This window comes from Aegilops tauschii, chromosome 3 (genome assembly GCF_002575655.3).
Source record: "Aegilops tauschii subsp. strangulata cultivar AL8/78 chromosome 3, Aet v6.0, whole genome shotgun sequence".
Classification (NCBI taxonomy): domain Eukaryota; kingdom Viridiplantae; phylum Streptophyta; class Magnoliopsida; order Poales; family Poaceae; genus Aegilops; species Aegilops tauschii.
Genome location: NC_053037.3, coordinates 545726930 through 545741608, shown reverse-complemented (window position 1 = coordinate 545741608; position 14679 = coordinate 545726930). Strand labels below are relative to the sequence as shown.

The following is a 14679-nucleotide window of genomic DNA, read 5'->3' as shown; positions in this document are numbered from 1 at the left end:
AGACTGAAGGGGCTCTCCGGGAGAAAGTGGGTACGAGATCCTAATGTCAGACTTAGTAAAATGTTTAACCCGAATAGACAAGAGATCAGAGTCCCAGACTTTAGACGAGGAATAAAAGATCCTAATACCACCCAATGGCGACGTGGGCCCGTACGCCACACAGCCAAGTTAGTAAAAGTTTTTCATTGACTAGACTCAACTTCGGCCAAGGAGTTGGAAGGGGGGCTACCTACAGGCAGTCGGCTCTGATACCAACTTGTGACGCCCTCGATTCAATCGTACACTAATCATACACGCAAATGTGTATGATCAAGATCAAGGACTCATGGGGAGATGTCACAACACAACTCTAGACACAAATTAAAATAATACAAGCTTTATATTACAAGCAATGGGCCTCGAGGGCTCGAATACAAAAGCTCGAAAACACAAGAGTCAACGGAAGCAACAATATCTGAGTACAGACATGAGTTAGATAAGTTTGCCTTAAGAAGGCTAGCAAACATCGATCGAAAAGGCAAGGCCTCCTGCCTGGGAGCCTCCTAACTACTCCTGGTCGTCGGCGGCCTCCACGTAGTAGTAAGCATCGACGGTGGCATCTGGCTCCTGGGCTCCGACATCTGGTTGCATCAACCGGAAAGAAGAAGAAAGGGGGAAAAGAGGGAGCAAAGCAACCGTGAGTACTCATCCAAAGTACTCGCAAGCAAGGATCTACACTACATATGCAACATTATCAAAGGAAGGCTGTATATGTGGACTAGGCTGCAGAAATGCCAGAATAGAGGGGAGAGCCTAGTCCTATCGAAGACTAGCATCTTCTGGAAACCACCATCTTGCAGCAACAGGAGGGAGTAGAGTAGCATAAAGTAAAGTAGTAGTAGTGTTATCAACCTCGGCCAGAGATCCTTTCTCGACTCCCTGCGAGAAAGCAATCCCAGAGCCATACTATCCAGTTATCATCACAATCTATTTCTCATCACAAGTATCCAGTTCTAGTTGTATCGATCGGGATACAACTCCAAGTGTCCGTTACCGTAGGACAGGCTATCGATAGATGTTTTCTTCCCTGCAGGGGTGCACCAACTTACCCATCATGCTCGATTAACTCCGGCCGGACACACTTTCCTGGGTCATGCCCGGCCTCAGCCAAACAATACGCCGCAACCCAACCTAGGCTTAATAGAGAGGTCAGCACGCCGGACTAAACCTATGCCCCCAGGGGTCATGGGCCATCTCCCGGGGAACTCCTGCATGTTGCGTACGCGGCCGGTGAGCAGACCTAGCTACCTCCTTAAAAAAGGCAGGTGCTTACCAATCCAACCCGCCGCGCGCCACTCAGTCGCTGACGTCTATTAAGCTTCGGCTGATGCATACGACGCAGAACGCCCATACTATGCCCACGTGATGGTTAGTACTATCAGGCCAGAGGCCCCTCGGATCAAATATCCAAATCGTAGTGGATTAGGAACGCGCGGTAACAAGCAGAGACTCACGAAAGATGCGACCCCATTGCCCCATCTCGAGGACTTGCGGCAAGGGCTAGGAATGCCCGACCACGCCTCGTAATTATCTCGCGGGCACCCTCCAGGTCAACCCGTCTCCACATCACTCGCTATTAAGCTCGCGCGGGTACCCCTCAGGGCCGACCCGTCTTTCCAAGTAACAGTGGTAAAGTCCAAGTATCCATGTGTCCAAACATCAAGGGGAAAACCCGAGGAATCACCCCCGGTGAATTCCACTCGATGTAATCATCAAGGTGAACGTAAGAGGAACCACCCCCGAGGTTCACACTTGAGGGGTTGCACGACAGAGTCGTATCGGAAGTGGTTAAGGCGGAATCACCCTCGATGACCACGACCGAATAGCTACACTACAGGGTTAACATCAGAAGTGATGTAGAGGTCTCACCCTCGGCACTCGATAGTAACCCAGTAGTGTCGAGCAACAAAGGGGAAAGTGATGTGCGGTGCCGGGGCCTGGTCTTCGATCCCGTTGATCGGGTCTTCAATGATGAAGCAGGGGAAACAAGGACAAGGTGGGGGTCACTGATGGATCACTAACCAACCTATACTAAGCAGTTTAGGATAAGTAGGTAGGTAACAATAAGCATGTTACAAAAGCAGGCTATGCATCAGAATAGGAGCAAACAATAACAGTAGCAAAATCTAATGCAAGCATGAGAGAATGGAATGGGCGATATCGGGATGATCAAAGGGGGGGCTGCCTGGTTGCTCTGGCAAGGAGGGGTCGTCGTTGACGTAGTCGATCACAGGGGCAGCATCGGTCTCGGGGTCTACCTGAGAGAAGAGGGGGAAGAAACAGTAAATATAAAGCAAACATAGCATCACAAAGCATAACGTGGCAATATGATGTGCCGGGTGTGACCTAACGCATGGCTACACGATATAGGTGAAGGGGGAATTCAACCAGGAATGTATTCCCGGTTCCGAACCTGTGTCAGACAGATGACCGGAGGGGGAATGTTCCATGGTCAGATAGTTAGAGGCATCTGGCAGGTAAACGGACCGCGTATTCGGATTCGTCTCGTCGTTCTGAGCAACTTTCATGTATAAAACTTTTTCATCCGAGTTACAGATTATTTTATATGAATTTCTGAAGTTTAAGCAATATCCTAGATTTATTATTAAACTAAAATAGGGTTATTGCACCAGCATGGCGTCATCATGACGTCATCAGTCAGCTGAGTTGACCATGGTCAACCCTGACGTGTGGGGCCGGTCAGTGCCCAGTCAGCAGTACAATCAGCGTTGACTGGGTCAAAGTTGACCAGTCAATGGGGCCCATCTGTCAGTGTCACATATTTTAAAAGGGGGGGTTTAAATTAAGCTAACTAGGGGTGGGGCCCCACTGTCATAGAGTGCTCTGACTAACTAATTAGCTAATTAGTTAATTAGGCAAATTAATTAAGTTAATTAACTGAACCACTAATTAATTAATTATTTTAGTAGTTATTTTATTTTTATTAACATTTCTTTTTTCGTTTTTCTTAAGACAGGGGCGTGGGCCCCATTCGTCAGTGGCTCAGGCCAGTTGAGGGCACGGGCTACCGGGCGAGGCAGACCCGGGCGCGGTCGCGGCGAGGCCGGCCGGAGCGGCGCCTGGCAGCGGCAGTGGCGGGAGAGGGGCTCCGTCACGCGCGGGGACAGCGGGGAGCGGTGGCGGACGCCGGCGAAGGCAGCCGCGCGGGGATGGGGAGCAGGGCCGGCCGCAGCCAAAGTCAGGCGCGGGCGGGGCGCGGCCTGGGAGCATGGTGAGTGCGCGCTAGGGAAGGCGGCAGTGCGCGGGCGCACGCGTCGGGCATGGTCGAGGCGCAGGCGGCGCGAGCAACGGTGAGCGCAACAACAGAGGGAGGAGGAGACCGGTGGGGTTCCTCACCCGCGTTGCAGGGGAGGCTCGGGGAGGCCGGCGATGAGCAGCCCAACGGCGACGACGTGCGGCGGGAGGTCGGGGTGGCCATGGACGGAGCACGGGCGGAGCTCGAGGAAGACGGGCGCGGTGCAACATGGAGAGGAAGGAGGCGAGGCGGTCCGGTGGCGTCGTGGTTCTGGCGAGGGGGCTCCGAGCGGCGGCGGCGTCGTCGAGGCCGAGCCCCAACTCCAGATCAGGGGCGGAGGGGACGAGGCGGCGGATGGGTGTCGGGGCGAGGTGAGGCAGCTACTGCGACGGGGACGGGCGCCCTGGGCACGGGCGGGCGTCCAGATCGAGCGGGGCAGGGGGTCGTGCGAGAGAGATGGGATCGTGGGGGTGGGGAAGTGGATCGGGGGTCGAGCGTGGGGCTCTCCCCTGGCGGCGCTGTAGGGAGAGGGTGGGGTTCGGGGCAGTCTAGGGTTAGGTCGGGGGCTAGGGGAGTTATACGGGGCGGCTGGGCCGGTTAGGTCGGGGCTGGGCCGGTTGGCCCAGTGGGGGGGGCTTTTCTTTTCTTTCTTTTTTTTGAAACTTCTTTGTTTTCTTTTAATTTCAAAAGGCAAAACAGTTTTATAAAACACAAAGCTTGAACCTAAATTATTATTATAATTTAGACTACTGCCACAATTAGTTTGGTAGTTAAATAAATTAGCTTAGCATTTTTATAAAACAAAAAGGCATTTAAGCAACGTTTTAACCATTGTTTTAATTAGTTTAGGGCATTTAAACACTTTGCAAAATGTTGGTTCGCCACTAATATTGCCAAAAGGATATTTGCCACATGATGAGCATTTTAGTTTTCATGTTTGAGCAATTTAGAATTTTGACTTTAATTTGAAATTGAGATTTGGATTGGAATAGAATCAAAGTGAGATTAGCAACAGTAACAATGATGACAAGGCAACATTTAAAGGGGATTATTGTAGCATGATTCTCGGGGTGTTACAGCAGGGGACATAAGTAGACACTTATAACACTGTTAAAGCATTGAATCACCAAGCACATAAGCACACAATTACCACATTATTGAGAAGTAAGTCAAAATTACCATATTGCAAGGCATAAATAAATTATCAGGTGCATTACTAAATAATTACCACACTTTCAGAAAAAGTTATCAGGCGCATTACTACATAATTACCACACCTTCAGAAAAAAGTTATCAGGTGCATCACTATGTAATTACTACACCTTCATAAAAAGTTATCCGGTGCATTACTATATAATTACTACACCTTCATATAAAGTTATCAGGTGCATTACTACATAAATACCACACTTCAGATCATAGAAAAATCAAAGGGACAGAAATTACCACACTCCAAAAATCAGGGAAAGTTATCAAAGTGCATATGTGCATAATCATCAGACTAAGAAGCAAAAAGTTACCAGGTAGAAAAACAGAAAAGAAAAGAGATAAAAAGCGTGAACTAGAAAGATAGCCAGATGTGCTTACCAACACAGGATACCATCTGGTGCTGATCTTGTTCGAAGTCGTCGGCGCCATCACGATGCTGGCAGCAAGCACAAGCCACAAGCGCTTGAAATTGTCGTCATGCCGGTTAGTGCTCAAGATAAGGTTTAATACATCCACAGTTTTAGGAGCATGTCCAAGATCACCAAAAAGATCTCCCGCAAGCTCAAGCTGTGCATCTGTAGGAACCTTGAAATCCACCGCAATATCACCTCGGGGCACACCCATTATACGATGCACAGACTCTTCACTGACCGGTAACCTTCCACGACCGGGTACAACAACCTCACGGGAATCAGGGTCGTATAGACCAGCAAGCCATTGAGAAAGCCGATTGAACAGATTATCACACTTGATATTCCGTAGACTAGTGAAATCCATGTCATCGATCGCGGCCATTGTCTCATCTGACATATCCTTACAGGCAGTCACAAGAGCACTAGGAGAAGCCCTATTCCGATCTGCGGGAGGCTTATGCTTCTTTAAGGGGTTCACCTCCTCAAAGTCATCATCTAATTTGCGCTTCCTTGGCATTGTGACCTGACACACAAGAATAACAAAGAGAAAAAAGTGAGCATAAAGGATGCACAGCTGTTGAATTAATAGTCACACACATATTCTTATGATACATTGGTAACTTGTGAACATACAACAAGATAACTCATCCACAACAGAGAATGACAAGGACATGTGTGCTTCTACTAGATATTCAATACCTGAATATTTGTTTGCTTATAATACACCCATAAAATGTATGTATCGGGCAAGATAACTTATGCAAATTAGGGATGGCAACAACTTACAAACAAACACATATATTGGACATCACAGAACTAAGTATTCAGTGACATGATAAATTTTACAGTGGACTCCTGATAAATTATTCACACCACTGATGGTAATATTCACAATTGAAGTTCATGTGAGTTAAATGATGGCACATCCATCAGTTAGAAACACAAAATGCATCATGAAACGAGACACCGCTGATAGTGCTAACAAAAATCAGGGAAATCGAGCCGTGTAGCATTTAGAGAAAACCCTAGAAATCAGAATCATGAATGGATACATCACTGATGGCGAATCATGAATGTATACATAATGGTTTTGCATCTAGAGAAACGAAACCCTAGAAATCAGAAACGAGCCGTGTAGCAGAGGGGATCAGTTCAAAAATTACGGCAACTAGGCACGGAATCGAAAACGGCAAATTAATCACCGGAACGATGTGCATGCAAAATAGGGCCTAACAAATAGCATCTGCACCACGAATTGAACACATTGGGCGCATTTCTCGTCTGTTCTAACATGTGACCATCCCGATGAACATCCCGCCATTAATGGCGTCGAGAAACAGAGCGCGAACTACTGGGGGCGGATGTCAGGGCGATTGAGTCGATACTAACCGGTGGAACAGAATACTAGCGCCGAGAATCGGCCGGAGAAGGCGCCGCCGCTCGCCGTCGACGGAGAGAGAGTGGGGGCGGAGCGACAGAGAAGCGGGCGCGCGGTTATCAGACGAATTGAGGCGCAAGAACTACTGGGATGAGAGGGCGATTGAGTCGATACTCACCGGTGGAGCAGAAGACCAGCGCCGAGAATCGGCCGGAGAAGCCGCCGCCGCTCGCCGTCGACGAAGAGAGAGCGGGCGCGGAGCGATAGAAAGTGGGCGTGCCGTTACCAGAGTAATGAGGCGAGTGGTGGGGGGAAGGGATAGTTAAGTCGCTGGAACGGCAGAGAAGTGGGCGCACGACGGGGGAGACGGTTCGAGCGAAGCGGGCGACGGAGCGATGGCCCACACACCAGCGACAGACAAATCAAAACTACTCGTTGGAACGTTTCGCGTGCGTCGGATTTGAAATGGACGTCATCCAGGTGGTGTGGCGATTTTGCAATAGGGCACAGGGTTGCCAAATACATTTTTCGTACTTTTTATGAAGGCATATTATATTGTATTTATCGTCAACGCAGTATGGAGATGGGAAGTGGAAGGAACCCAAACCCCGCTCCTCTTCCCCTGCCGTCTAGCAGAGTGTCGAACCAAACCAGAAAACGGGGAGATCGCCGGGGACTAGTCCTGCCATGGGCAGCCCGGCCCGAACGGCCCGACCTGCCCCGAAAAAGCCCGACCCAACGCTGCATTCGGGTCGGGCCTAGATTTTGAGCCTGAAGGCCAGGGGTCGGGCCCGCCGTTTTCGCGATTTACTGAAGGGGCCCGGCCCGCGGCCCAGCGGGCTTTATCACTTCCAGACCGGGCTTGGGCCCAAAAACAGGCCTGACGGCCGGGCCGGGCTCGGGCCTAGGTTTTCTGCCTCGGGCTTTGGTAGGCCCGGCCCGGCCCGACAGATGGCCAGGTATACCGGGGACTGTCCGATGACCGGCGGCAGCAGAGGCACCACCGGGCGTCAATCCGCCTCCTCCAGGAGCCGCGGGGACCCGTTCTCCTCTGCCACGGATCCGTCCGCGCGCCGGACCATCGCCGCCGCAGCAGCGCGGCGACCATGGCACCTCTGCGCCTCCTGACCGTGAGCGCCAGAACCCTCCTCCTTCTCCCAGGGATTGATTCGGCCACCCTTCCGTCCGTCGCCTTCCTCGCTTATACCGGCGGGTGGCTGGAGACGGAGTCGGAGTCGGAGGCCGCGGCGGCGCTGCGCAGGATGGCGCGCTCAGGTGAGGATCGTTAGTTCGTGGCGTCATTTTTTGTCCACCCCTTCGTTGCTTTGCTAGAATAAGACGTCTCAATTGGTCAGATAGGCGTTACTATTATCTGTACTCCAGTTAGTTATTATTCATTCTGTACTACAACATTGCACAGTGACTGAATCTCAGGGGCTGTTTGGATATGGGGAAGGACACTACTGCTCTATGTTTGAACAGCAGGGTGGAGATAGCTGATTAGCTGATTAAGATTGAACTGGGGGCTGAACACTGGGTTACTTCAGTACAATGAACTACGTATTGTGCCCGCGTTATGAGAGCTCCAGCGAAGTATTTTTAAGCGCATCGCACTAGTAAAATATCCCGTTGATTTGCCAAAGGTCATTAAACTCGTCAAGAGGCGTGAAGTAGAATAGAGTATCTAAGCGAGATGATGCCGCTTTTGATTCTAATGTGTATGCATTCTACTTCTTTAATAGGCGAGTGTTTGATTCAGTCCACTCCAGATGATTTTTATGTGATGTAAGGCTTCCATTCCTTGCATACTATCGATTTTTCCTAGTAAACTGATTAGATTTCTGATGGTTAATGTTGACTGGCTGCACTTCCAAGGCGGTCACAAATAAAGCCTGTATTGTGGTGCTTACACGCCAATTGTATATCTCAGAATTCATGCTAGGTACTTGACTCTGGTGATCCTTTTCTCTTTCCTCTTATGACATGCTAGTTGGAATTATTCTGATCTGTTGGGTTTCATCTCTAGCCTACCCCAACTTACTCGGGACAAGAGGACTGAAGACATTCGTATTGCTAGCATCATTAGTTTTTATGCAAAGTGGGAACCTTAATCTGCCAGACATGGCTGAAGATTCTGTAAACGTAATGATGTATCAGGTACTTTAAAGGTGAAGAAAAGTTATTCCATCATTGTATACCTACCTTACACCCTCGTTTATCTGGCAAACCAATAATGAGTCAATAATACCCAGAACTTAGTAGTTTTTTCTTTTGTGTTTGTGATTTATGTTTTCCCTCTGTTTCCACAGGTTTAGATAAAACTTGCTGCCAAAATAGACATAGTGTTCTTGTCAGGGGCTTGGCTTAAAAACTCGAATGATTGCAGAACGTGCTAACAGGCTAACAGATGATCTTGCTGCACAGTGCAATACTGCTTATAGATAGGACACATTCATTATTGGATCCATTCCCATCATCCATAGTATGCAGTGCACACTCTGAACATTTTGAAGGAAGTCACACAAGCTCTTGACTCTGTCTTGCTTCCTCGTATCAGATATGACAACAGTTTTACCTGCACCTTGCCTTCCGTTGAACCTGAACTTCAGGAGTTTTGAAGGCACGATATGTTCATTTTGTTTGTTAATCGTTATATCGATAATGATGTCAGATTTTTCAGCTCCCATGCTGAGCACCCGCATTGAATCAAAACAGAAGGATTTTCAAGAGAGATACGATCAACTTTTCAACGTAAATAATGAGGTGCGCTCCTTGGATGAGCTTTGTAGTTTTCACGAGCTTTTTTTGCTGTCTCTGGAGTTATTTTTCTCACCGTAGTGCTGCTTCCTAAGAATTCTGAATTTAATTTCCCACTGTGGGCACCCTGCTCTTCGGTAGATATGGTTACACGTCGATGGTCAGAGTGGGGTGGGTCGCCTCAATGTGCTCCACTTACAACCACACACGCGCGATGATCGAGACTACTCCCTACCCAGGATTAGATCTGTAGCGAACGGCAGCACTCTGGAGTCACACGAAGCCCACAGGATTTATGATAAACGAAATTCCATTATCACCATATGGAGGGCGTAACATGTGACACATAGCCAACTGCAGCCAACACAGTCTAGGCTTGTTTTCTTTTCTGGGCCGCGCCGAGGCGTCAACTGCACATGGATTGCCTTAGCGCGCAGGATTTATTCTGACGCATGGATGCACCATTGTGTTGAGCGTGAGCAGCAAACGACGGTTGAGATCGTGTAAGTATGTAAGTCCTTCGAGCACACATTGCACGTCTGCCGCTTCCCCCAAATACCGGTAACTCTGATCTGTTGTGTTGTGTCGTGGTGTTGGTGGTGATGGGATGCATATGGCCAAAAAATTTGGGACAAGGTAGGTACTCATAAAACAAACAAGGGAGAGAGTCCATGAACCAAATTGGACAAAACATATCTGCTTCAACATTAGAAAGCTCACAGCGTATATTCAAGTGGTACTAAATAATCTTATAGAAGGGCAAAACAGTATACACAGTCTGCAAGAGAGTGGCCACAAGCAGGACGACGGCGGCTACGAGGGAGATAAACACCCAAGGATTCCTTAGGTACCTCTGTATGAAATTGGCTCGCCACTTGTTCCTCCTCATCGTGCACTGGGCCTTCACCCGCCGTTGCACATCGTGGAGCCTGCTAGACGGGCTCATCACTCCCCCTTTGTTGAGCGTGTTGTTGAGTAGCTTGACCACCTCCTCGTCGCTACCCAGCCCACACTCGATAATGTTTTTGGATCTGAGCAGCGCCACATCTTTGGCCGAGCTGATGATGTTGTCCATGAAGATCACGTAGGCCGTCACGTCGTTGCCAGCTCCAGGGTGGAGCCGCTCAAACGCCATCAGGTTCAGAAACTTCTTCTCGGTCCTGTCGTCGACCCTGATCGCAGGCATGCTTAGCTTGCCACGTTCGAAGTGAACGTCGAGGAGGCTGTCGGTATCGCTCACCCTGAAATGGATTCCGGCCTCGTAGATCTCCATCGCCGAGGGCATGACATATGCCGTTGATCCGGTGCGTTCTTGGTGGTCGCCGTGGGTGAGGCTTGTGTACAAGATGTCGAGAGGGTGGAGCCCAAGGTGATTGATGCCAACCAAGTGTCTCCGCCACGGACATAGAGAATCAAGCACCAACCTGCTCACTCGTGAAGCGTTCTATAAAAATTAGTTAGACATAAAGTTAGAACTAACAAGGTTGTTCTGATCTCCATCGTGTGTATGACCCGACTATGATATCTTTGTAATGATATTAAAAGGTTCAATATATAATGTTCTGATTAATCTGCATTATGACAACCTTATGCCACCTCAAGGCCGAGAGTATAGCTATCTTTTTTTATTCAATGAACATATGAATTTTCAAATTCTTAGAGCAAACATGGTGGCATGCTTGAATTCTAATTCTACACCTAAAAGAAATACCCCTCAAAAAATAACTCGTCAAACTGGAATATGAATCTAACAAGAATGGGTTCTACGTCCCAATGCATAACCATTTTTTCAGAAAGGAGGTTCAAACCCCCGGTCTCTGCATCATTGTTGCACACATCCATTTTTATCAATTAGTAAGCATAGTACAAAACAAAGCAGCCACGACCGAACCATTACAAGATATAAAATAAGCACCTACGGCTAAGTCGACTTCTTCTGCAGCAACACCTTTAAGAAGGAATAACGTTCTCACGTTATCATCGCCACATCCGGCCAAAGATGATCTAGACGAGGATTTTCATCCCGGTTGACAAGACCAGCCAATGAAGACCAGTACAACAACAAGTAGGCGTGCGCAACCATGTATATGTATAATTTTATATATCTCTCCATCCGAAAAAGCTTATCCTAGCACCAAGTTAGTACTAGATACATCCATTTGAGGGACAAGTTTTTTCGGACGGAGGGAGTACTAGTTAATGTTTAATCTGGTTCAACTGGAAAGAAAAAATTAACCTAGTTGAAGTATGAAAAATTCATAGAGAAATGTCATTTTAATCACACAACATCATGTAAAATCACTACTCCCTCCGATTCATGTTACTTGTCACTCAAACAGATGTATCTAGCATTGAAATACATCTAGATACATCCATTTGAGCGACAAGTAATATGGATCGGAGACGGAGAGAGTAGTAAAATTAACTTGACAGGCGGCTATTTTTATTTCGGCCAGTTAAATATTCTAGCTTAGCTGTTCAGTTCTTTGAACATATATTTTGTGTGCAATGAGGTTAATGTCACTATTGCTGAGATTTGGGACGGGGTTCAAATCAAGATCTCTTTTGGGAGGGGCTTTGATGCTAAACTTATGCAGCAACAGGAAGACCTTGTACAGATTGTCCGGACCAGATGGCCTGGCAATTACATGGTTCTGGCCTGCATAGTCGCAGTCTCTTTATGTAGTGATTAATTTTAGGGGGGAGTACCCCCATCTTTGCCCCTGCTGTTTGAAAATTACCCATCACCCCCCCAGGGTACAGGCTCTTGTCATCACACAATAAATTGCTCACTAGAGCCAATTTGTGTGAGAGACAAGACATCCCTGATAAAAGATACTCATTGTGCTGTAGGTTAGAAACTTGCCACCGTCACTTTGAATGTGATGTTATTGGCACTACCCTGGAAAGAAGTGAGACACATAGTTGGTGTTCCTGTTGTGCTTGACAGCTATGTTAATGTTGCAAGTCTTTGGCTGTGTAATAAGAAAAGGCTTTAGCTTAAATGATTTCTTCCGGACTAATGTGGACCACTTGGAAGCTGAGAAATGACATATTCTTTGGCCGTGCAGTTTGGTCTGGTTTGCGGATGACGCGGCGACGCCTGTTGCGCTTGCTCAAAAAATGGAGGCCACTCTGCCGGAAGAAAGATATCCTGATGCTGGGCAAATGCCTCCAGATCATGGAGACCAAGGCATGGGAATGTCCCTGGCTCGGCTCAGCGTGAAGAGAACAACTGTGCTGGCGCTGGGATTTCGAAGATGGCGCTCAAGCTGTTGATCTGATCAGGAGTATAGTCCTGATAGCTAAAATCTGTAGTGGAGACTGGCGCAGGGTACAAAGTTGTAGTGATACTTTTTTGAAGATTTCCCCCCAAAAAATTCACGCGTACGAAGTTGTACTCCCTCCGTCCCATAATATATAATATATAATATGTACTGGTGTGCTAAGAACACAGGAATGATGCACAAGAACAATGCCAACCAAAGAACTTTGTGAGACTGAAGCCACCGTCCTCGCGAGATTGATTTCCTGGTGTAGGTTATTTGTGTAAAAGACGTCTTACGTTTAGATTGATATTAGTTGCCAACTGGACGAATAAATGGCCAATGTGAAATATTTTATCCTTATCAATCGCATAAGTGTTCAAGCCTTTTCATCATTATAATAATCAAGAAAAAGTCTTAGTTGTACTAGACGCCGGAAGGAAGGCCACAACAAAAACATAAACAACGGTTCTACTTTCCCGGCATCAAGTTGTTTATTATTATGTGATGAGTATCCACGTGTATTTCGTACAGCCTCTGTTTGTCCGTGCATGATGTAATATCTTTCAAGCAGCTCTCTGCCTCTCTTTCAAAGTTTCAAGTAAGATATCACTTTCACACATACGTTTGGCTGCCTGCCAATCTAGCATGTCATGTCTCCTCATCTGTTCCTGTCCAGGTCGGCATGCAACGACACTCACTGAGCGATGCCTTCTACGCCACTTAAACTGGATCCAGCAACCAATCCACTCAGTCGAATCAATTCCTTGAATAAATCTGTTACTAGTGAAGACATTATTGTCAAATCCAACTACTACTCCAATGCAGATCGCACAACCTCCTCGTGCTTTAAGTAAATCTATCAGTGAAATCATTATTGCCCGTTTGAATCTGGTAGATCGGAGTTTATTGATAAACTACGGTGAGAATCTAAAGGGGATGAATGAAGGAGCGAAAAGTACGTACCTGGTATTTGTGGTGATCGAGGACAATGAGGAGCCGCTGGAGGAGGAGCAGCGGCAGCTGGTTCTCGACGACGACCATGTCGGACTGGATGTAGTTCCACAGGTAGAGGTAGCCGTACTTGCTGAAGACGGGGTCGTTGGGCGCGTACTCCTCGTGCACCTTCCCCCGCAGCGCGTCCATCCGCATCGCCTCCACCAGGAAGCACCCGTCGGTGACCATGAGCTGCACGAAGCGGTCCGTGCCCCCGCCGGCGGCGCCGCGCCACTCGTCGCCGAGGTCCTTGTAGGCGTCCTGCAGCTGCTGCGCCACCTCGGCGACGGCGGCCACGAACTCCCGCAGCGGCCGCCCCGAGCGCTTCACCAGGTGCACCACGGCCCGGCGCTTGTGCTCCTCCATGGGGAGCAGCTCCGGGTCGCCGTGGTGGAAGGGCCCCAGCGAGACCAGCTCCGGCTGGTACGCCTTGCTGTTGTGCAGGTTCTTGATCCGCTCCGGCACGCGGTAGATGGAGTGGCGCTTCCACCGCGCCATCTCCGCCGCCGGGTCGATGTGCATCTCGCCGATCGTCTTCTCCATCTCCACCACCCAGCTGCTCACCGGCGCCTCTGCCTCCGCCGTCGCCGTCGCCGTCGCCTCCCCCATTAATGAATGGATTACGCTCGAGACTGGAGACTGGACTGGGTTCAGCTCACTGGGGCACTGAGCTGAGCTCTGTGTGAAACTGAAAGGTCGCTGCACTGTCGCTATAGAGAAGGGGCCGGCAGGCAAGTTGCAATTGGTCGGATGGCGCCCACAGTGATGGATGGATTGGAGGAGCACGCCACCGATGCCGATGATCGTCTTCGCTGAGGACAAGGAATTTTCTTGCGTGGGCTCCCTCCACCATAGCCGCCCCTTTCGGCAGCAACCTAACCTTGTCTGTGGATTATTTATGGTATATCGGCGGAAAAGCAAACCTGGCCGGCCCCAATAATGCAGTGACACGACACGACCACCATTTTTTCAGCTGATACCGACTCTATGCCCGGTTCCTCTGTCAAGACAAGAGATAACGAAATAGACAACGAGTAACCGGCATCCAGTGCACAAGTTTAAATAGGTGTGCAAATCTGAGTACGCGTTCCTGCTGTAAAGGGAGTTTCCAGTTTGACAGAATGAGACTCAAGAAATAGGCATCGGTAGGGTTTTTGCAGCCACAGGTGTCAGCGAGCACTTTTTTTTTAAAATACTTCGATTGTTTTAAAATGATCAAGCAAATCCTAATTAGTAGTATATGAATTTGTATTACACATGGATATTTTAATTTAAAATAAAGTGCTCACTGAGAGTACCCGTGATCTAAATTGACTTTTTTTGTACACCCCACCCAAAAGCAAGGTAAAAATAGAGAGAAAGTTC

General features: G+C 48.4%; 2 protein-coding genes across 11 annotated transcripts; one reads left to right on the top strand and one right to left on the bottom strand.

Moving 5' to 3' along the window:
- Positions 1 to 350: 350 nt before the first annotated feature.
- LOC109778659 (UPF0481 protein At3g47200) lies at positions 351 to 14188 on the bottom strand. Of its 7 annotated transcripts, none has more exons than XM_073511046.1 (3): positions 13285 to 14186; positions 4883 to 5440; positions 351 to 620 (listed from the first exon to the last, which is right to left on the bottom strand). In XM_073511046.1, the coding sequence occupies exons 1-3, from the start codon at positions 13921 to 13923 to the stop codon at positions 543 to 545; spliced, it is 1275 nt and encodes a 424-aa protein (XP_073367147.1). In that variant the 5' UTR covers positions 13924 to 14186; the 3' UTR covers positions 351 to 542. The 7 variants fall into 7 exon arrangements, with proteins under 7 accessions (XP_073367147.1, XP_045091078.1, XP_045091079.1 ...); XM_045235144.2 differs by lacking the exons at positions 351 to 620; positions 4883 to 5440 and adding exons at positions 9734 to 10224; positions 10293 to 10496 and having other exon boundaries at positions 13285 to 14163; XM_045235143.2 differs by lacking the exon at positions 351 to 620 and having other exon boundaries at positions 3992 to 5440; positions 13285 to 14188.
- Positions 7218 to 8567, top strand: LOC120976956 (uncharacterized). 4 transcript variants are annotated; one of them, XM_073511047.1, is made up of 4 exons: positions 7218 to 7570; positions 8038 to 8080; positions 8171 to 8237; positions 8322 to 8567. In XM_073511047.1, exons 1-3 carry the CDS (start codon positions 7402 to 7404, stop codon positions 8235 to 8237), a joined length of 279 nt encoding a protein of 92 aa, XP_073367148.1. In that variant the 5' UTR covers positions 7218 to 7401; the 3' UTR covers positions 8322 to 8567. The 4 variants fall into 4 exon arrangements, 1 of the variants encoding a protein (XP_073367148.1); XR_005773658.3 differs by having other exon boundaries at positions 7228 to 7570; positions 7730 to 8237; XR_005773660.3 differs by lacking the exon at positions 8038 to 8080 and having other exon boundaries at positions 7229 to 7570.
- Positions 14189 to 14679: the final 491 nt, after the last annotated feature.